General features: G+C 37.3%; 1 protein-coding gene across 3 annotated transcripts in view; it reads left to right on the top strand.

Moving 5' to 3' along the window:
* The window catches only part of PARD3B (par-3 family cell polarity regulator beta), a 1,116,980-nt gene that overhangs the window by 595,485 nt on the left and 497,259 nt on the right, over positions 1-24,236 (top strand). For all 3 annotated transcript variants that reach the window (XM_017893929.1, XM_017893928.1, XM_017893931.1), the window contains 2 exons: positions 1,125-1,264; positions 2,407-2,535. In XM_017893929.1, the coding sequence (XP_017749418.1) occupies positions 1,125-1,264; positions 2,407-2,535 (269 nt within the window). The remainder of the gene's footprint in view (positions 1-1,124; positions 1,265-2,406; positions 2,536-24,236) is intronic.

Genomic DNA, 24,236 nt, shown 5'->3' with positions numbered 1-24,236 from the left:
CATAATAGGCATGCCTTAATAAATGACTGGTTGTAGGAAGGGAAAAAGAGAAGAATTACAGTGATTGCTGAGGTTTTTCAGCCAGATCAAGTTGCATAGTGGAGATGTCATTGCTAGAAATTAGAATTTTAAGTAGATGAGGATATTTGAAAAGGTCAGAATCTGGATTGGAGAGGAAGGTACATAGTGAAGTTTAAAATGTGCATGATGACTTCTAGGAAGCTGACATCAGAAAGAGACATTAGAGCCATAGAGATGTAGGTCTGTTTCACTGGAAGATATATTTGGATGCAGGAGCTGGCCAAGGCAGGGAGTCTAGGGGACAAATTGGTCCAGGACAGATCCTTGGGGAACATCTATGGCTTCATGGGAGGATAATGGGTAAGATTTAGAGAGAATGACGGATGTGATGTGACCAAAGATAGGAAAATAATCAGAAAATAAAGACATGAAAACCAAAGAGAGAGTCAGTTTCAAGAAAATGGTGGGAATCGTCAAAGCTAGACCAACGGAGATGGTCATGGGTAGCTCACTGGTGATGGAAGCTGGAAGAAGCAGTAAAATGGAAGTAAGGATCCTTCAGGGTGGAGAAATCTGAGCATACCTTTAGACTGACTAAAAAATACATGAGAAGGGAGAAATTGGAGATGCAAGAGAACAGGACAGGAGCAGCAAGATGCTTGCTGACCAGACAGTGGGATGCAGTAGTACAGGGAATTGAGCCACAAGTAGAGGGCTCAGCCACAGGTTGTCCAGCTCATTTAAGAGGCTAACAGAACTTAAGTCAAATGGCCTTTTGCTTCTCAGAAAGTATGAAGTCAGGTTATGGTTTATTGAGAAATCAGTCTCCTGGGCATCTGGATAACATGTGCATTTCTTCTAGAACCTGAATAAGCCAAAGTGTTACACATCTGGATTGGGCCCTAAGTTCACTTTGATACCGTCATGGCCTGTCAGGAACTATAATCTGCATTTGAAACCCAAATAACTGAAGCATATTTAAAATGTCCCAGAATGTAAATATTTTACTGATTCTATATTAGTCTAAATTAGGTAGATCTTACTGTAAAATTGAATATAATATTACTCAGATGACTATACATTTTCCTGTTCTTATACACTAGGCCCTGAAGGACTTGGTTTCACTGTGGTTACCAGAGACTCTTCCATACATGGTCCTGGTCCCATTTTTGTAAAAAACATTTTACCAAAGGGAGCAGCGATAAAAGATGGCCGCCTACAATCAGGGGACAGAATTTTGGAGGTAAGAATTGGAATTAATAGTTGTATGAAAATATTTCTTGACATTTAAATAATGCCATTTAATTGCATTGAAATATATGTAAATATATTAATATTTTTATTTTGAGCCTACTATATATTAAAAATTATTACTTATAGACAAGATAAGAACTTTAAGTATAGAACTGGTTAATGAGGAGTCTAACTTTGTAAATCCCCAGTAAGGTCAGTGATATGGGGCCAAATGATAATGAAAACCATTTCTGATCTTACCTCTCTTACTTCTACCTCTTAGGTCCCTGCGAAATTTGGATTGAATCTAAGAATTCAACATGTATTCATTTAGGGCTGAAAAGTTAAAAAGTCTTTATAATAGTCTTTTCAAACTTGGCCAGGACAAGCCAGAGTATCTCAGGTCATTCTATGCTTTGTCCGTATCTCTATCATCTGTGCTAGGATAGCAATGAAAACAGTTGTAAAGGATTTTGCAGAGAGATATATTTGGGATACCAAAAGCAAGAGGGTGGCTGTTTGTTTTCATTTATTTTTGTCTGAGGACATTATTGTCTTGATAATTATATATTGTCCATTTACCTTTGAAGCAATCATCTTCATTAGAAGCAACACTTTAGCTTTTCATGTTGTTCTAGATCATGAAAGAAGATGCACCAAATGACTAATGTAGCTCCAAATTAGAATTTCCAGTAATCTATGATAATCTGGTGACTATAATTTTCTAAATACATTTAAAAACTGCAGGATTCTATCGCTGGATTCGTATTTGCAGAGAAATTTGCCTTGTGGTCATGGTTCACTCTGCTTGTTGAATTAGGCAGAAAATGACACTAAGTAAGCCTTTGAAATCTGCCTTCTACCTTAAGCAGAATCATTTTCTGGTATCTATCAGTCCAGTTTCCTCACATAAAAATCTGATGTCTTAGGAAAAACTGCTGATATTAATTACTGATTCTGAGTTCATCCAGCATCATAATGATGATGCATTATGGAAAACATTGTTGGTCTTTGCCCATGTATTTAGTTTTCATCTTTTCAGAGCTTCCTCAAGTATGGGAGCCCATTTGCTTCTTGTTTTCAAAACTATCTAGTGTAGAAGGAGATAACAAGTACTGTGATGGTGGCTGCTTATATGATTCTATTCATTAGGTAAATGGGAGAGATGTCACTGGAAGAACCCAGGAAGAGCTTGTGGCCATGCTCAGGAGCACCAAGCAGGGGGAGACAGCATCGCTGGTCATTGCCCGCCAAGACGGACATTTTCTGCCCCGAGAGTTGGTAATGTTCAGATCTCAGTCTCACTGAATTTTTAATGCCAAGCTTAATACACTCAATGAACTCATTATAGCTGAGAAATGAGTTCTAAGTCACAGGCTTCATTCATAACCAAAGTTGAATCACACTCAGGGTATTTTACCCCATTTGGGGTATCACAGTTTTAGGACATTGACACAGCCAGTAGATATATGTAAGCAGTGCTTCCAGGGCACAGATTCAAACACCTTTAGCAATAAGCAACGATTCAACAGTATGCCACTAATTCAATAAAATATATATTGAATATGTGCTGTGTGCTAAGCCCTAGGCAAAACACAGTCAGCAAAATAATTTGTGGACCTACTTTAATGAAGTTTACAGTCTAACAGGAAATAAAAAGATAGCCAGGTATTCAAAATGGCAATGAAGATTATGAAGGGAAGATGCAGAGTGCCATGATAACATAAAACAAGGGTATTTAACCTATTCTTGAGGGCTGGGATTGACATCTTGAGAAAGATGAGTTCAAAAGCCTTATTAAAAATGTATACCCTTAGACCTAGTAACTAGACTTCAAGTAATCTGTCCTAAACTGATGATCAAAGATGTGGAAAAAATTCATGTACATTGATTTTTTCCCCTAAAGTCCTATCTATTGCAGTGATATATTGGGTCCTGTATAACCATAAGGCATTAGATAGCTTGCCAGTGAAATATAGAAGTACTTAAAATGGTTCCTGTAAAAAATTGATGATAGCATGAGAAATGTTCATAATCTAATACTTTATTTAAAAGTAGGGTATAAAATTATGTGTGCAGTATCATCAAATTACATTTTAAAACTTGTTAACAACTAGAAGAAGATACATCTGGGATATGAGTTATGAAAGGTTTTCATTTTTTTGCAATAAATACATATAATTTATTTTATTGAAATTATGCTTTTAAGACGGCTATAGAAAATTCAAAAGGGGGCCAGGTGCAGTGGCTCACACCTGTAATCCCAGCACTTTGGGAGGCTGAGGCAGGTGGATCACCTGAGATCAGGAGTTCAAAACCTGACCAATATGGTGAAACCCCGTCTCTACTAAAAAATACAACAAGTAGCCAGGCATGGTGGCATGTGCCTGTAGTCCCAGCTACTTAGGAGGCTGAGACAGGAGAATCACTTGAACCTGGGAAGCAGAGGTTGCAGTAAGCCAAGATTGCACCAGTGTACTCCAGCCTGGGCAACAGAACAAGATTCTGTCTCAAAAAAAAAAGAAAAAAAGAAAAAAAAAGAAAAGAAAATTCAAAGGGGATTTTATAGCTAATAACAAATAGAAACAAATGTGATAAAAGGACTCGTATTTATTCCTTGTTATTTCCTTTGAATGTGTGTAAGAATTGACAAAGGCACATGTAGGTTCCCAGAGTTAGGTTATCAGAACAGTAAGAATTAGTTGACAGAACTGATGATATTTCACTTGAAGAAGAGAAATATTAGGAGACATGACAATTATTATCAGATATGTAAAGAGTTATTGTATGGATTGGAAGGTAGACCTAATCTGTTTCTTCAGACATTCTGTACCCATTAATCAATGTATGCATTAATTCAACCACTTACTAAGCATCTGCTGTGTACAAAGTTGGAGGTTCTGCGGATACAAAAATAGTTAAGACTCACTCCCTGCCCTCATTGAGCTTGTTCCAAAACAAATGGTTGGAAGAGGATAATGTTATGAGAACTTTAATGGACCTGTCCAAGAAGGAAATGGGTCAGATAGAGTATTTAAACAGAGCTTGCCTCGCCAACTGTCCAAGATGCTCTAGAAAAAGTTTTCTGATTGAGGTTAAATAAGACTACACAAGCTCTAAGTTGTCTTTCTCATCCTATCATTCTGTTACATATATTTATATTTATGTTTGAGTCTACAACCTTGCCAAATCACCTGTCTTATATGTTAATGCTCCTTAATACCTGCCAAAAGGATCACTTACCTCCAAGTTTCCCTGGCATGGAATTTTCTTTCTTCCTTTCCTTCTCTTTCCCATCATCTTACCCATTTTTTCCCTTTTCTTATTGTATACTCTGGGGAGATCCATAATAAAATAAGGAAAATAAGAAAAAAAAAAGTCATCAGAGTCATGCAGATACAGTCCCCAATTCCATTCCTCTACTTGACTCCTCCATACCCAACCGTTTGAAAGGTAGAATCCTGACTGTCTGTCTCATCTCCTAATACTTACTAGAGAAATGATGCAGAAACTTGGAGTCTGGATTTTTTTTTTTTTTTCTAAAATACAGATAGATTTTTCTTTCAATCTGTTATTTATCCAAAGACCTCGGTCTTTCTCTACAAGGGTCAAAGTGAAAAGAAACAATAAAAAAGGGGGGAGTGTGTGTATTTACAGCAAGAAGCCCTTTCATTTCTTGTCTGATATTTAGGTTGCTAGAAATAAAAACTCTCCAAAATCCTCAGTGGAACTATGTGCTTATTTCTGAGGTAGGAGAGCAAAGAAAGAAGTTTTGACTGTGTATTCCATTGAACTGTAGTCCTGGAAGAAGTAAAACCCTGCATAAAAACAAATGTTTCAGCCAGCCCCTTAGCATGCAGAAGAACCCAACAACAGAACTCCAACTGGGAACTTAAACCCTTTAGCCTGCAGTTTCTGTCTAGTAGTTCCTTATATCCTTCTCCCATGTGACCTCTAGAATTTTTAACCCCACAGTTAATACCTTCTTCCTAGAAGCTTTGCCCCTCCCCCAGGTAAGGGATGCTGATTTATCCCAGTTTAAAACTCTGAATTCATTCCCCATCAAAGACAATTACACCTTATGTTAGCAACTGGAATAACATTTAGCATGGTCTCTGGAGTTCAATTCCCAGAATTCAACTTCTGTATCTACCACTTACTAGCTGTGTGATGTAGATCAGTTCGGAACATAACTCAGAGGCTGTTTCCTCATCTGTAATTGTGAGAATTGTTGTGAAGATTAAATGAGATAATACAGACAAAGCTCGTAGCATAGTTTCTGACTAATTGTAAGTTCTTAAAATATGTTAGCTATATATTTTTTTCTAATAAAAGACCACTTCTATAGTAGTGTAAATACAATTCTATACTCTAGATATATTACGGGGTAGATAGATTTGTGCAGGCTTGCCTGGAACTAACCACTATTTTTGAACAATGATTGTTTTATTTTTTATTATTTTATAATGTATTCTGGAATCCAAAATACTGAATTACAAGCATTTTTATAACCAATCAAATTGATAAGGGAGGCAGCTGTGTGTATTATTTCACTCTCATTTAATGGAATTTAGTGAAATTTGGTTTCTGTCCCAGAATGACATACGCCAAGTCCACCAGGGAGCATATTAAGTTAACTGTGCAACTGTGAGATTATGAATGCAAGCAAATTATTTCTTCTCATTGTTTCTAGTTCTATACTAAATTTGGAGAGTATATGCTAGTATTCATTCCTTTAGAACTTTCTAGTAAATATCTAGACTCTCAAATACAGTTGACAGTCAACTATCCAAATAATGTGGAATTTTCTTTGTCACGATAGCAAAGCAAGGGTCTTTGAGGCTTATAAGCACCCAAGTCGTGTGGACCCACAGTCTTCATATTGAAGAAATAAGGAAAGGCACTCTTTTTCCAGCCCAAATCCCTGCCTCGAATGCCAAGAGGCAAGAACCTTGCAGGAAGTTTAAAGAGAGTTGATGTTTGGCACGTACTGGGCTATTTCAGTGGGAATTACTTCAGAGTGTGGCATGCACTGGTCTGTTTGAAAGGGCAAAATAAAGAAGTGTGTTATGTGATACATCTTTGTGTTTTCCTTTCAAAAACTTGAAGGTGATATCACTTTGGTCTCTTCTTCCTTATCATGATTGATGTACACACTTGACTTTCCATTGAAAATCTGGCAGGATGAAGGAAGGACAGCACTTCCTACTTTTGTCTTGTTCTATCTCCTTTGAGGAAAACAAACTGTGTTTATTGTTTTCCTGTTCTAAGAAACTGTCCTCTTTTGTTAAGCGTTGCTTTTCTGCGAGCTCTGTACCTTCTTAACAGCACTGCACTGCCTAGTTTCTGACACTTCAATCTTCCTTACTTCCTTGTTCTCGTTAGCTTCTTGTAAAGTCTTAAAACTTAAGCTAAGGGAGCATGTGGTCAGCAGTTATACAGGAAGTCCCAATATAGAATCGTCTCTTGGATGTGACTCTGTCATTCCAAAGACCATGGTATCCATTTCCTGGTCATTTCGTCTGACCTGCCACCTAAAAGAACTGTGCTGAACTCCTGCATTCTAGTTTGTGTCTTTCTTCCTGAGCAATTGATTAACATCACAGGTTTAACAACACATTCAGCCAACCTTCTTTCCATCTGGGGCAGACCGGGTTGAAAATCAAGTGAGAAGAATTTATATAATAACATTACAACTATTTAGCTGTTTCTAGCATCTTTACCAAAAGAATGGTGTTTCAAAGATAATCTTTCCAGAATCCCATTCTGAAAGATCCTTTGGTGTCCTCACCCCTTGACTGAGAGTTTACTGAAGAGGTGTTCACATAAGGAACATTTTTGCAGAAGGTGCTTTGAGATTAGTTTTGGTAATAGATTTAGAATCTGAATGCTAAACTGCTCTGTCTGTGTCTACACTTGAAATGAAAACTATGCTAGTTAATCAGTTGGTGGTTTGTTTGGTCAGTTCTGTAAGAGATGTGATGTACAAGTTTTTGTCTATCTCTGATACCTGAAGTTCTTTCTTATGCTAAATGTCAGATAAAACCATATTTCCACTTAAGAAAGCTCCTGAAAAACTGAAGTTTTTCTGTTAATTTCATGGCTTCATTTCTTTAAAAGCTAGAGAGAGAAGGAGAAAGTTATTCTCTATGTATGTGTGTATACTTGTGCATGTATGTGCATGCCTTTTTTTTTATTGGGTAGAAAGGAAGAGTCTGTCCTTTCTTTGTTAACTTATTTAACATTTCATTTTCTGACCTGCTGCCTTATTTCTAAATCATCCTGAAAATCACAGCAACCCCTGGTGGGTAAAATGAGCTAAAAAAATTTCAAATGTATTTATAATTTCTACCTGCCAAGTTTGCCTGCTATTTGATGCTGGCCTCTGCAAGTGAGATTAACTACACTTCAGGCAAGCAAGTTTCTCCTGCCTGGTATGATTGAAAACCAAAAGTTAGCCATGTTTGTCATGCTGCTTTGACCTTCACTTAGGAATATTGCTTTCGCTGAGAAAAAATGATGCACACGCATGTGGAGCCCTCCTTAACAGTTGCTGAGCTTAGTGTAGTCCAACACTGTTGTAGCTACCTGTCCCTGCGACTACCTTAGCATGCGAGATGTAGTCCAACTTCTTCAGGGTTTACTCTTTCTTATTATTAAGTAAAAAATGCACATCTTGAAATGTCAAATTATTTAGCATCATAAATTATAGAATTTTGGTTTGAAATCTTAGATGAACCTCATTTAACTGATATATTATTTCATTCCCTTTGGCTATTTGATTCAAATGATTCCATGCTTAATTAACTGAGATACTTAAGGAAGAATGAATATTATAGCAGTTATTTGTGGATAAGTAGCAGAAATTGAAAGATAATTTCAAAATGACTTTTCTACCTAAACTAATGTACATGAGATATGTTTTAGAATTTAAATAATTATGCAAAATCCAAAGTGCCTTGCTCTATTTTATGTATTCTCCAAGTAACACAGTTCATGTCTTATGATGAAGTCCTTGCTAAGACAGAGTTTCTATTTCAGGTTTTCCCTACAATAATTTCCATTTTCTTCTTACGGAATTTTCTTTCAACCAGTATGTACTGAATCTTAGTCAAGGCTCTGCAACGTGAACTTCCAGAGATGAAGCTAGAAGCTTTATCTGAAGATGTGTCTTGTCTTCAAGGAGCTTCTAGCCCATAAAGAAAAGAAGAGTGCTAAGTGGATCAAATGAGCAAATAAATTGTTATGGGGATTCAAAGGATGTCAGGAACCAAGAAAACCTTCAAGAACATGACAGCATTTGAAAAAGAGACGAGAATTGAATAGAATTTCAAGATACAGAGCCACATGGGCAAAAGAAATACTCTTTTCAGTTACTCAGAGATTAGAAAGTACAAAAGTACGAGAAGATAGTAAGCAGCCCAGTTTGACAGATTACTGAACAGGAGACTAACATAAGAAGTAGTGCTATTTTGAATACATTTGGAGGGACAAAGAGATGTTGGGATATCTATTAAGAGCTTATTGTAATTCACTAGAGGGTACCGGTAAGGAGCTTGGGACCTGGAATCAGTCACACCTGGGTTGAGCCTTTTTTCTATCACTTATTGATTAAATGGCCTTGTTGAAGTTATCTCCCTGAGCCTCCATTCCTCATCCATAACATGGGGACTAGACTAGTGTCTACCCAAAAGACTAGTTGTTAGAATTAAATGAGATGCATGTAAAATGCTTACAATGGGGCACAGAGAATGGGATGTAACAAATGTTCCTTGGTATTATAACCATTGCTTATTTGAATGAGAGATATTAAACGCACAGATTAGGTTTTCCCGTGTGTTAAGAATGGAGAGAAGAAAATTGAGGTAGAAAACTTTGGTTTTGGCAACTGGTAGATGTGGGAGTGAAGGAGTGAGAAATATCAATAATTCCAAAGTTTTGAGTTTGGATGTGTTGTGATATCATTACTGGTTGGCAGGAGAAAACAACTATTGTTATCCTAGAGTTTTATGACTTTCATGAATCCCAAGCTGTTTTATGGGCCAGTGAGCCCTGGCATTTTTCTTCCACTACTCTCTACTCTCATTCCAAACTCTTCATCTCTGAAAGGGAGGACACTCCTCTCCTCCTTTTTACCTCAAAACTCCTTAGGATATCTACCTATAGGTCATTTGCTTGGGCAAAGCTTCCTTGAGCCCCCAGGTCTACTTTATGGAACCTTACTTAGTTTTCCATCCATATTAAGGGTACACTTTAGCATGCCCCCAAATCACACAATATTACAATTTCTCCAATAGACCTTAAGAACTATAAAGAAATAGTCCTTAAGACGCCACATTCGGGAATCTCATGGCCTGGATATGAATCCCTGCTTTGCAATTTCATTCAGCCTTTCAGTGCCTCAGTTTCCTCGTTTGTTAAAAATGAGGATAAAAGCAACACCTACCTTGTAGGGTTGTGTGAGAATTAACTGTGTGCAGCTGCTGACACACAGTGAGTGCCAAATCATATTAATCCTTGTTATTTCCTGTGCCTAGAGCACAGTGTATGCTCAGTGGATATTTGTTGACTGAATGAATGAAAGCTATGCATTACTAAAGCTGGTGATATGGAAGGCTGGGAAAGGTATTGCTAAATGAGCTGTTACTGCTAATCTGTATCTAGTCTGCATTCAGTATATTATTATCCTGTACAATTATCTTAAACCAAATTTAAAATATATATGCAGGGATTTTCTCAGATTTCTGAGCAATAGCAATTTCTGATTACAGCTACATGCAACAGTGAGGGTTAGGATAGTTTTTCACATAAATGACAGCTTCAGTGGTTTAAGTTACCATGATGACATTTGCACAATCTAGTTCCACAGTTTACTTGTAAAGACATATGAAAGCCATAAGTATCATGTTATAATTTGAAATGTTAGAGGTATTTTTACAGTATCGTGTTAAAGTATTTTAAATGCTTCAATTTGGGCTGCAATAATTAGAACAATGGTTCTCAGAGTGTGGTCTCAGGCTAGCAGTCTTGGCATCACTTGGGGATTTGGTAAGCATGCAGATTCCCAGGCTCCCTCCACACCTACTGAACCAGAAACTCTGGAGGTTGGACTTAGAAAATCTGTGTTGTAACAAGCCTTCCAGATAATTCTGGTGCTCACTCAAGTTTTCATTATAAAGAACATGAAGCCTGTAGGATAACTTAGTGGCTATAATTGACTGGCTTCAGTGATCAAATTTTCAACTTTATGTCTCCTATTCTGTGAACAATTTCTCATTCTGGGAAAATTATTCCGTGAAAATTTTTAAGCCCAATTGAGTTGTGCCTTTTTGGCCATGTGCCCCTCATTTTGGCAAAGGGCCAGTGCTGAGTACAATGCAGTTACCCAACTCAATTACCCCTGATTCATTTAGGCAAACTCAATTGTACTTGACTTTCTCAGGTCCAACTCGATTGTGCTTTAAAATTTCCACACTCAATTTGATTGTGCTCAAAATTTTTTACGTGCCACCTTGTAACTTGTAGATTCAGACACATATCACAGGAGGTACTTTGCAGAGGCTTGGAATATTGGGTTGTTGGTATTTGTTTGCAGTTATACCCATTTCCCTTCTTCCTTTCCTCTTATCACCTCTATTGGAGGCTATAGGGTAAGATATGTTCCATTGTCCCCTTACATGGACAATATTCCAGCGTCTACCCTTCTACTATGGTTGGACTCAAGTTAGAGATTTCACAGCTTCTAGGAAATTGATGCTTAAACTGTCACAAAGCAACTATGCTTAGTTTCCATTTATCTCATTTTAAAGATGAAAGTGAGACACAGAAACATTGCCCCTTATCAGCATTTACATTGTCAAAATCAGAAATACGGCTGGCTGTGGTGGCTCATGCCTGTAGTCCCAGCACTTTGGGAGGCTGAGGTTGGTGGATTGCTTGAACCCAGGAGTTTGAGACCAGGCCGGACAACATGGCGAAACCCCATCTCTACAAAAAAAAAAAAAAAAAAAAAAAATACAAAAATTAACCATCCATGGTGGCACACACCTGTAGTCCCAGTTACTTGAGAGGCTGAGGCAGGAGGATCATCTGAGCCCAGAGAGGTAGAGGCTGTAGTGAGCCAAGATCACTGCACTCTAGCCTGGGCAACAGAATGAGACCCTGTCTCAAAAAACAAAGTCGGAAATAGCTTTTAAGTAAGACTTCCACCTCACTGAGTAAACACTGTACCTTCTCTCACTTGTGCAGTGTGCTCAGAGACTGGGTCCTTATTCGTGGCCAGCTTTTTGAATGTGCTCAATAGCCCACAAGGCCAAGGGATTAATGGTCATTTGCTACTCCCTAAGAAGTACTTATATCTGGAAGAATTCTACTGAACTATTGTCAGCAAAATCTAGTCTTGATAAAATAGATGATGATAAATGCTGTGGTTCAGCATTATTAAAACAGATGGAGGAAGTGCAGGGTGATTTGGCCAGGTCATATGGCTTCCAGGTGTCAGAAAGTACATACTTAATAGCTTTTATCACAAGACAGGTTTTGTTGGAGATTGGAAGGTAGTGGAAGAAGGAGAGTTCTATGCTGTAAAGCTCTCATGATATTTCAGAAGACTGGGGCCTAAATACATTGTCTTGCAAGGTTAACAGTGAAGAGCTATGAGATTTGGCCTCATTTTCATGGTGTATGACGTATGTCTTATTAGTGGCCACTGTGGCTATGATTAAGCTTCTGGAGGCTGGAGAAAAAGAATTTTCTGAATATATGTATATTTAAACAGCTCAGAAAAAGTCATATTGTGACCAACCACCTACTATATCCTTCTTGTCACCCAGTTAGCCAAATGTTACCAGTAATTTAGGCCAGCTGTTGATTTGGAGCAAGCTGGATAAGAAGTTTGTTACAAAACTCAGGGGACAACCTCGATTTGCTTAATTGCCTCGATGCCTGTGATCAGTACATTTGTTAAGGTACATTTGGTGTAAGATAAGGAAATGTGTTCATTTTGTAAAGGATACTTAAAGATTAGGGAAAAAAATACTGCCTTAATTGATGGTGGTTGACTTTTCTGGTTGGTATCAAAGTAAATACCACACATGTGAAATTGTCACTACAGTCCATCTCATTTTGAGAGTATAGTTAGAAGTCTGAACATGTTTCATCTGCCTGTTTTTCCAGGAAAATGTGTGATCTTTATCATTAAAGAATATCAGCTTAAGATCACCTTTTTTTTTTTTTTTTTTTTTTTTCCTAAGGGCTGATAAAACAGAGATAGACACTTAAATAACAATCTGTTGCCACTTACTCCTTCTCCTGCCCCGTCTCCAAAGATTCTCTGGGCAATGACTTTTAAATATGTTCTCATTATTTTTAATGAGTGTGCAGAACATATGACACATAATGCAGCAGTAGATAGGTGCCCTTTTACTGAACCTGTCAGATACAATCAAACATCGCAGGGGTTAAGATGCATTTTTCTTTAAGATATTATAATTATTTAAATTAAGATATTCAAGTACACATTACATACGAGTCAATTCTTGCTGCTACCTAAATGAAGCCCCACCACAGTCCCAGCTCTCTCTTTAAAAGGAATGTTTTATCCCATATGTTAAAAAGACAAAAGAACATTTAATATTGTTATATCTCTTTAAGTTTACCCTTCTTAAAATCTGCCCCGAATGGCAGGATATTCAATTACAAACGAGTTCAATTATGTTTCCTGGCCACTTATTGAGTTATATGAAGGACTTTTATCACCTAGTCTTTCTGTAATTAATTCTTTGCATTTCTTGGAGGTTTAGCACCACCCTCCCACACCAAAAAAAAAGATTGTTTAACAGCTTGAAATGTTGTTTCAATTTTCTTGTATTTCCTCTTTCTCCCCTTTACCTTCCTCCTTTTCTTTCCATTCTTGCTTCTGACCTCCCATCGTACCTTTCTGGAAATAAATAACACTCCATGTATTTCTCAACTATACAGAGCGTATTTACTATGCCAGGTAGTGGTGGACATAATAGTATATTACATTAAGTTACATTAAATACCATTGAAGATGGCAGTGATGGCAGTAGAATGGAGAAAGGTATCAGCTTTGAGAACAGCAAAGCTGCCTATGCTATGCATTCGTCTCGTAAATATTGGAGCCTATGGTTCCTGACTTATGGAAACGCCTGCCTTAGCACCCTACAGGTAAGTTACAGACTTTCCACATGACTTGAAAGGGCTGGCTTTCTCCCTTCTCTCCTTCCCAGCAGCTATATATTTCATCTTTAGACCCTTGACTCCCACTGGAGGAGAAAAACAAACAGAAACAAATGAACCAAAAGCAAACAAACAAAAAACAGCACCACAGAAAACAGCGAGCCAAAACATCTTAACCTTGATTTACTTTCACTCTATCTCTCCAAAATCAAATGTTTCTCTTCTATGATAATCAAAGAAAGGTTGATGTTCAGAAGAATTGCCATCTTCCACCTCTATTTCCCTTTTTTCTGGGTCCACATTGGAGATGACAGGAATCAATTGTTCAACAAATATTTACTGAACACCTACTGTTCCCAGTTTAGCTGATCAAATATTTATTGAATGTTTATTTTTGCTAGATGCTATTCCATGCAGTGCGTATTCTAAAATGTACTAAAACATGATTCTTTAACTCCAGGAGTGCATAGATCATGCTAAGTGGTATTAGAGAAACAATATAAGAATATAGCGTGGTACCTGTCAGTAGGGAAAGCTAATGAAAGAAAAATAGTTACACGAGTTTAAGGAAGAGGTTCAGGGGCTAATAAGGGCATAAAAGTTATAAAGAGGAAGAAATTAAAGTTCTTTAAAGTCACAAGGCTTTAAAAGTCAAAGGACTTTAAAATCATGAAGGATTTCATTTATGAAGTGGGACTCTGGTCAGGCCCTAGATAGATTCAAAGAAGCAAGAAGAGAAAAAACTTCCAGAAATGTGGACAAAGAATGAGTAAGAAACATCTTTCCGAAGGCAGAAAAGAAAACTGAGGAAAAGGAAGGAAAGGAACAGAAAGGAACATTTTTGTTAGAGTGACAATATTGTTGGCCACTTATGCTATCTTTTAAAGTCGGTAACCAGACCATATATTTTTTAAAAACCCATCAAATGTGAATTTAAAATCAAATTAATGCCCTCCTTTATAAGTTCTATGTTTTAGTTATCTCTTGCTGTTTAACCAACTACCCACCACTTTAAGGGTTAAAATTATGTTTTATTCTTTCTCACAGTTCTCTGGGTTGTGTGACTTCTTCCCCTGCCAGTTTCGTTTAGACTTATGCATGGAGCTGCATTGAACCAGAGAGTCTGCTGGGCAGGAAGGTCCAGGATGGCCTTCCTTACACGTGTCTGTCAGTTGGTACTCTAATAGCTGTTGGGTGGGACACCATGGTCCTCCTTCATGTACCCTCCCACCCTCCAAAAGGCTAGTTCAGTGTCCTTACATGGCATTTTCCAAGACAACAAAAGCAGAAGATGTAGGGCTCATAAGTCTTAACTTTGGAAGTTGCATTGTCACTTCTGCTTCATCCTTTTGGTCAAAACAAGGTCAAGTCACAAGGCCAGGCAAGATCCCAGGGATGGAGGAATATATTCCCTGTCTGGATGGAAAGAGTACCAAATCACATTTCAAGGATATATAATTCATGGAGTCCGATGTTGTTACAGTCTCCCACGTTAGATTAGGGAAGTAGGAGTGTGCACTGTTCTATAGCTGAATAAGCATTGGTCAGGGATGGAAGATTCAAGTTATTGGCCTAGGACTGTCAGTAGATGGTTGAGTTTCAAATGGTCATTTAATTTCCTGAGTCTTAATTCCATTCATGAATTTCTTATTGGGAAATTCTTTTCCCAATAATTCTTATTCTTATTTTCCCATAAATTCTTATTTTTTATGCAAATACAATGTTGGAGATACAGAGTAAGTGAGGCATGCTCCTTTCCACTACATTGCTGTTTAGTAGCATTTTTACCTAAAACGTTGTGGCTCTTGACATATACATGCATTTCTCTCTCATGCCGGACACGTGTCTCCCTAGATAAAGAATAGTGTTTTCCCCTCCCTCTCTTCTCCCACCTCACATAGAGAATTACTCTCTTAGACACCTACAATCTGAATTGGGGTTGAAGAATAGAAGTTCGGTTGTATAGATTAATAAGCTAAATTTTAGTATTTAAATGCTAAGATTATCAAAAAAGATAATTTGACAATAAAGAGGGAGAAGAATTTTCTTATCTGTAAAAGGAGGAAATTGAACTGAATTGTCTTTTAAGATTCTTTCCTATTCCAAAATACCCTCTAAGTTTCTGTGCATCAAATCTTGGCATGACACTCAATACAGACAGTGCCCAAATTATGAAAGATCTGTATATATGAATGGGAATGGGCTGCATGAATTCCCTTCTGAGTGTTTGTTCCATAGTTCGAATGCCTGGGGAACATTTGACCTAGAGAGTACCTTATCTTAAGTAGATGTGGAGCTAACAGATTGCCAACAGATATCTTTCTCATGGCTACCTCTTCGACCCCTGCCATGGCAACGCTTGTTGCCATAGTAGTAGGCACAGATGGAGCCCTTCCTCCAATCCTCTACTGACGCCACCACTGCTGTGGGTAGCATAAGGGACTTCACTGCCATATCCAGCTCAGAGGGAAGTGTGATCCTTCATTCCTGAATTGGAGGTTTCAGTGTATTCTCCCCTAGAACGTGATTAAATATGACCCATCCAATAGAATGCAAATTATTACTTACTGGTACGTTTTGGAGATACCATGGAGTAAACAAGCACTCTTGGCTAAGAGAGAAATGTAGCCAAATTTATTAGTATATTTTTACGAAAAACAAAGATTCAACCTGCAGGCACCAAGTTTACAGACAAACTTATGGCATCAGCCTGTTTTCTAACTAGAAATTACCTTTTCTGTACCCACACCCACAGTCATTGTCTATTTAAAGCTTGTTTCCATTACTCATTAAAATGAATGAATTACAAACATTATTCATTAAGGTTTTGGCCACCTTTAATAAAATTAAAAAAAAAAAAACTCTGGGTTCTGGATTCTTCTATTAGAAAATATGACTATGTCAACACTAGCAACTTGTTGAAAACTGGGCTTTGTATTTCAAATGTAATTATAATGCAATCACCTCAATTCCGCTCTTGCGTATTAGCGTTGTAAATAAATTATATAAATAAATATTAATAAATATTAATATTAATATAAAAATTAACTTGAATAATTTTAGACTATGTAGGCCTGCAAGGAACTAAAGATGAAGTCTGCTACATTTGCTTTCATGTTTGGGCATATACATAACAAGAGACTTCATTCTCTATCATAAAGACATAGAAGTGTACTTGACAGAGCTTTGTTTCAGCTGTATAACTGAGTATGATCATAAAAATAAATGTAATTGTTGTTTCATGCGTGTTAAGTTGCGCACAAGTGCAACCAGGAAAAACAAGCCCACCACGAACCCAACGAAAGCGTAATAACATGCTCAGTATTATTGTGCCCTTCTAACAATAGAACCATACATGTGTTTCCTAGCCTGCTGAAAGAGTAAAAGGCAAAAAGCTGCAAACAGCTGGCTGGCTTACTTATTAGGAAGCCAAGCTTTTCCTGTCAGATAGCAGTTCAGAGGCTTCCTCTTTAACCTGCTTAGGCCGTGTTCTTGCCAGAAAAGAAATACTGAATCGCAGGTGAATGTCTTACTTCCTTCACAAACCTTTGAAAAATCCCAAAGATTACGTTGCTCCTTGCTCTCAGCGTCAATAGCTCTCAATGCGAGTTGGTATCTCTTATCAGAAGCACACAGCCAGGCCAGGGGCAGCCAGCACATTGAGAGGCCAGCGCAAGAGAATGGCCAAGGCCCACTGGCTCAGTAGGAAAGGTCCTCTCGCTGTGTTAAACAAATGCAGTTTCCTTCCTGGCTTGGCCGCCAGCGAGCCTAATTTTGTTTCACTTCTCTTCTCGGTATAATGTACAATAAGGATGTATAAGCGCCATTCTGCCCCTGTGAGGAGATGCTGCATGTATATCATAAATTCACAGATAAAAAGCACGACGTGGTCAATGAGGAACAGCATTCTTGCGATGAAAAAAAGGTTTAATTGAAAGTATGGTCCCAGGGAGACATATGTAATATGATTTGAGCCATGCGTATTGAGTAGGACATTTAAATTACCATATTTCCTAATATATGAGAGTGTCGAAAAAAAAATGTTATAATATGTGTATATATTTTTTTTTTTTTTTTTTTAGTTTCCAAATCTGTTTCTCTTTATATGATTATATAATGGGAGCATCATCCTATAGGATGTTAGTATATATATTTATATGTTGCCTTATACAACAGATTCTTAGAATACTATAATGTTTCTCAAAAAGTTGCAGTTTTTCTAGCCAGATTATTATTTTGAAGTAGTTAGAGATCTAGACAAAGTACATTGTGTACCGTTATGCTGAATAATGGTTTTAAAAGATATGCATATCGAATTATAGCATATTAGTAAATGATTTGTACCTATTCATAAATCTATAATTTTTCATTCTTTTGTTATATCTCTCAGTATTTTTTTGGTAGGTTAAGATTTTCTTCTACGATTTAGCAGAAAACAATTAAGTTGAAAAGGCATCTGAACATACAGTCTTCATTAAATATTAGGCCACTAGTTTTGTGTTGCTAAAATATGGCTCCCTTTATAAATCATACATATTTATTTAGCTAGTGCCCGACTTTTGATGTGGCTAAAATTATGGGAAGAACTCTACATCCACCGGGATAAAGGATGGCATCAAGAACCACCTTAACAAGAAAGTAATTGGTCAGGTGTTTCTTTTAACAGTCATTAGCATAGTTGAATTACGAGTTTGGTTCTTCTTTCGGGTGAAATAGAGTATAAAAGTATTTTGAATTATCTGTACCTAATGTGCAACGGTTTTGAACGGACAAAAACTGGGAGATACTGAATATATTAAGAGTGCGTTAGTTTGTGCTTGCTTACAAACTGCTTCCCGACTCCATTATTTAAGGGAAAAAAAGCACCACCAACTGTCAAAGACGCTTTTAGTTGGCTTTTCAGTTTTATTTAGAACAAATGAATTTGCTCACTGAGTGAATTTAAACTTTTCAATCAATTGTTTAGGTGTTGATGTAGACATAGTCTTAGTTTTAAATGTGAAAAAATGCTTTTTTTGGGTTAATTTGAACAGGGTAGTTGCCAAATAGCACCAGCTGTCATAATAAAGTAGAAGTGAATGACAGATTTACTCCACCCCATATCAAAACTGAGAAGCGGATATGGTGATCAAATGAGCCAAAGTAAATGTAAGATCTTAGAAACATTTGCAAGCTATTTTATTGCATGGCTCAGCCCTTCATGGGCATCAAAGTGCAAACAGGTTATGATTATGCTCAGCACTATTATGGCAATGGAAAAAGGAGAATCACTTTGTTGCTGTAGATATGCCAAATATATTATCTAGTATTCCAAAAATACCATTTGATGATGGTGATGGTGGTTATAATGAATCTTATTTTCACCAAAGGCACTACCAATCTATAAAATGGTATTATAAAGTATTGAAACTAGAAGCTGAATTAGTTTCTGAACTGTTTTCTAATTTTAATGAAAACATGGTGCATATTGAGCAACAATGGAAGAAGTAACTGCAGGAGCACTTGTTGACAATGTTCTTTAAAAAATATATACCATACACTTGTTCTTAGGCATGGCATTGGGATAAGGGATAGTGGCATAAACATAAAAATGGAGTGGTCTCTGTTGCCCTTAATTAAAGGTCTTAAAGATGTATATAATAATAAATAACCATGATACAATGTGATTAGTGCTATACTTTTATTACGTATAGTGTTTTGAAGACCTAGATGAGAGCCACAAACAGCAGGTGGCAATTAAGATGGGATTTGATAGGTAAGAGTTTGCTGGTGGGTGGCAAAGCAGGGAAAAGGGAGAACATGAGTTTTAGGTGGAGAGAATCCCATTTAAATAGTTAAAGAAGGTATATGTAACATTTGATTAATTCCAGTTTCCTTTAATAAACATGATAAAAAGTTTAGGTGAGAGGTGTTGAAAACTATGATTTTGGTAGATAAGATGCAAGACATAGTAGTCACTTTTGGGAGGGAATTTAAATGCCATTATTTCAAAGAGGTATCGTGGGAGAGTAGTGTCAATGAAAAATGTATGAAGTCATCGCATAACAAATACTTATTAGGTGATTCTGCTGGACGCTAAACAGGATTCAAAATTGGATTAAACTTAATTTCTGCCCTTGAGATCACAGTTGTATAGCAGAGTTAAGATAGACAGGCTGCCAGGCACAGTGGCTCACACCTGTAATCCCAACTTTGGGAGGCCGAGGTGGGTGGATCAAGAGTTCAGGAGTTCCAGACCAGCCTGGTCAACATGGTGAAATCATGTTTCTCTACTAAAAATACAAAAATTAGTCAGGCATGGTGATGCATGCCTGTCATCCCACCTACTCAGGAAGCTGAGGCAGGAGAATCGTTTGAACCTGCAGGGGTTGCAGTGAGCCGAGATTGCACCATTGCACTCCAGCCTGGGTGCCAGGGTGAGACTTGGTCTCTAAATAAATAAATTAAATAAATAAATAAATAAATAAATAAATAAATAAATAAATAAGATAGACAGCTGGCAAATAATTGTAAGACAGTGATGAGAATCATCAGAATGGGAAAACACAGGTGAAATGGGAGCTCCGAGAAGGGCAGATTGTTTCTGTGCTGATAAGGTCAAGGAAGAGTTAAAAGAAGAGGCAGCTTGTATGCTGAGACACAAAGCGTATTTTGAAATATTGTGCAAAGAATTCTTAATTCCATTACCCCTTCATTGTGAAATTTCTTTTGAGTTGAAAATAATGTCAGCACTTGATATATACACACATGGAATGTGTTTTTTTCCTTATGTATGATTTCATTAAGCATCATAAAAATTGTGGGTTTGCGCCATCAGGGAAATGATTGACTAAAAAGATTCATCCACTTGTGGTGCTTAGATGAGTCTTTCTTTTCATGCATCACCAAGTAAAACGGGGCTGTGATGGATTAATTTGAAAAAATTAATTCCTTAGGCATGAACTGAACTGAGATAGTCCTTCTTTAGTCTTTGAAGCATACTTAACTTTGTTGGAAAATTAAGATCCATTAGTTCAGGGAAGAAAGAAGTCCTCAACCTACATCTAGCAAAATATTGATTGGAAGTGTGCTGAACTTTTAAACTTCTTGTAATTACACACTGATTTTACAGGAATTAAGGCCATAGAAATTGCTCCCTTACCCCGTCCTGCTTTTCTATACATACAACAGCATGGGAGAGGAACACTTGGAAGATGAATACTGAGGAAGAATAATGTGAAATAAAAGACAATATTCAGTAGCCTGAGGCAGTATTTTAGGGCTCTGGAGCTACCTGAACAATCCCCTTCAAGAACCTGGCATGAGCAGTGCAGGGATATGCAGGAAGAATTTTCCTGAATCTAGGCTATGTATTTCCTTACTTTGGGAAAATCTCACAAACCAAGAAGCTACTCTGAGGTTCAGAGCATAGAAGCAATATGTGTCAAATAGAAAATGTGATACATAAGAGAAGGGAAAGATGTGATTCAGAGAAATATAAATTCTATATTCTATCATTAACCCTTGATAGGTCCCATGTGTTCCACCCTCCTCCCCCTAAAAATGGCATCCAGTTGGTGGATGGGATTATTAGCTTTATTCTTTACTTTCAAATTGCAGCACATATAGCCATACTTTTGGCAGAGCCCCATGGTACTTGGAGAGTACTTTCCAACCATAGGCTGTGGACTTAGCCATGTGAATTCATTTGGCCAATAAGATGTTAGCAGATATCATGTGAGCAAATGCTTGAAAGGTTATTTTGTTTTTGTTTCCTTTTATCATGTGATAAATATACTTCAGGCATCTGGTGGTCCAAGGAAGATGGGAGATATGTGGAGCAGACACATACCTAATTCATAGCTTGGAGGCAAGCCTGCATGAGCCTAGTGTAGATCAACCAAACCTCAGCCAACCTGTAGATATCCGAGCCAAGTATAAATGCTTTATTGTGCATATCATAATTTGGGGATGATTTGTTATGCAGCATTTTTGTGACAATAGCTGACTGATACATTCCTTCACTTTTCCCTATGAATTAATTCTGAGTAGATTTGCCCTCTCCCTTCAGTTTGTTTGTAGTATGATGATAGGAAGATACATTCACATTTTAATTTTAATGGATTTTTCATCCTCTATACGACCTAAATGACTTATTTATAGTCAGTTATATGTGACAATTTTAACAGAGTAATTGATTTAATTATTAAGATAAAAGGGCAAATTATATGTTTTTATCTACAAATGACATGTTGTATATATGGTAAGAACTTTTTCATGAAAGAGTGAACATGTACTGTGAATTTTAAGTGTTTGTTACCCACTGAGATTTCTCAATCTCTATTTGGAATTTAGAATTATTTATCATTAACAGCATACTAAAGGGGATTGGTATCCAGCAGGAATCACATTAGATGCAATTCAAACATCAGAGAAAAGGATGTAGTAAAAATGGCTATGCTTAATCATTTGATTTTCTTAGAAGCTTTAACCATCGAACAGAAACTCCCCCCTCATGCCCCTACAAAATACTGCCTCTTTTGAGGCTGTGGTAGTACTGTTACTACATTAAAGCATAACTTAATAAATGTTACTCCCTGAGCCTTAAAGTGAAATACATTTACTGAGTCCTCTAAGGAAAATGAAGATGATTGAGATGTAATCCCTGCCTTTAAAATCCTTGAGTTGGGAAGGAAGCTATATTATCTTTATTAAGAGAATTATTGTACCCTAAATAATGGCATATGTACCTAAACTGGAGGTGGCTGTGTAGAACACTCTTAAATTTCTACTCTACTGGTTTAAGATTTTATTTTATAACTGTTGCACTTCCTAAGATCTCAATGAAAATAACCAGTAACTCATTATCTTTCTGTACAGAAACTTCCCAATCCAACCCCCCACCGCCCCCGCAAAAGAAAGAGAAAGAAATTTCTCATATGGAAATAAAACATCATTTATCCATTTATGGAATAAAGACTCAATTCTACAAATTTCAGAATGTACCTGCTGCTCTGCATCTTTTAAAAGCCAGCATGAGACCGTACTCCACTTCTGTGATACTCTGTTTTTAATACTAATTGTGGAATATGTCATTTACACAAAAGGGTGATGTAGAAATAATGAAACTGGAAGGTTTAATCATGCAGCTCTGTGGCATCTCTCAGACCTTGTTGGTGACCTACAAGGTATCTCTGTCTTCTTCTCCTTTCCCTCTAGCTGATCCTCCCCCATGTTTTCTAAGGCACCATTCCTTCAAGTGTATGGTAGGGAAAATTTCTATGGCGTGCTCCGTGTAAAGCTGTTTTCATGGCCAGGGAATTTAGGAAGGCCTGCATACTCTGTCTCTCTCTCAGAGACTCTGAATATGTTTTAACTTTAAAAATAGCCTCCAAGAAGTCTAAAAAAAAAAATTAAAAAAAAACCTTTTCCCCGGATTTTTTCATCATAGACACCCGCATTCTCTCCCCATATGCGATGGCTGAGAGCCTGTATATTAGACATTGGATTGATCCAAGTCTTAGAGGGAGCCAGTTTGGTTGACATAGTTGGTTTCTGAAGCCAGCCCTAAATGGACACAGCCTTGGGCCAGACCTCCTTGGGAAGCACCAGCAGCCTGCGGATTGACTGTCCACAGCAGAAGGCACCTGCACATCATTTGGTGCCACCCTTGCTTCCTGGGTGAAAGTCTGGTCTGTGGATAGAGCAGGCACCATAGCCCATGTGCTCACTTTAGTGAGATGCTCTGTACTGTCATTTATGTTTCACTCTTGTCCTTGATATTGTGCTATCTTTTAAAGATGTTAAATGCAGGTAGCCTGGCATCAAAGAGTTTGTGATAGCAAAGATATTGGAAGTATTTTCCTAAGGGCCCAGCTTCTCAAATGGGCTACTTCTCAGGATCAGGCCCATTACACTCTCTTTTAAGGTAATTAAATTGTTACATCATATTGTTTGTTCTTGAATCTTATGTTCATATAAAAGGACACATTCTTTTGTTTTGTTTTGTTTTGTTTTGTTTTGTTTTGTTTTTGATATGTGGTCTCACTCTGTTGCCCAGGCTGGAATGCATGGAGCGATTTCGGCTCACTGTATCCTTCATCTCCTGGGTTCAAGGGATTCTCCTGCCTCAGCTTCCTGAGTAGCTGGGATTATAGGCATGCGCCACCACCTGGCTAATTTTTTGTATTTTTAGTAGGGACGGGGTTTTGCCATGTTGGCCAGGCTGGTCTCAAACTCCTGACCTCAAGTGTTCTGCCCGCCTTGGCCTCCGAAAGTCCTGGGATTACAGGCATGAGCCACCGTGCCTGGCCATAGTCATGTATTTTAATCACTAAATTATTGCATGTAAAATATAATACTTAAGACACATCTAATCAGGTTTCTCTAATCTACTTTTAACTGAAAGAAATAAAAGCAAACCAAAAGTCCTATTGTTCCTCAGTATCAACAAAGCAAGTTCTTGTTGTGTAATTTCATGTTGTCTAAATTATAAAATTTCTATTTGTTGTTTTTCATGACATAAAATATTGTATTTACTTCTTTAATCTTTATCTGGAAAGGAAAAAAATTGTGTCACTAAACCATTGAATTTTCTGATCTTTCAAGGTTATATACTATATTTAGGGGGAGAGGGTTACTACAGGAATCTTAATTCTGACTTGTTTTACTTTTGTTAGTTTTAATCTCTGACTCAATATCATATTAAGGTACAATATTACATTAAGGTACTGACTAAATGTTACATTGAACAGACAATATGGAACGGCCATTTTCTGATATTTATTTTCTAGTATTAGATT

This window comes from Rhinopithecus bieti, unplaced genomic scaffold, assembly GCF_001698545.2.
Source record: "Rhinopithecus bieti isolate Rb0 unplaced genomic scaffold, ASM169854v2 scaffold_22522, whole genome shotgun sequence".
NCBI lineage: Eukaryota > Metazoa > Chordata > Mammalia > Primates > Cercopithecidae > Rhinopithecus > Rhinopithecus bieti.
Note: the sequence above shows the minus strand (reverse complement) of the source record. Positions and strands in the feature narration are given on the sequence as shown.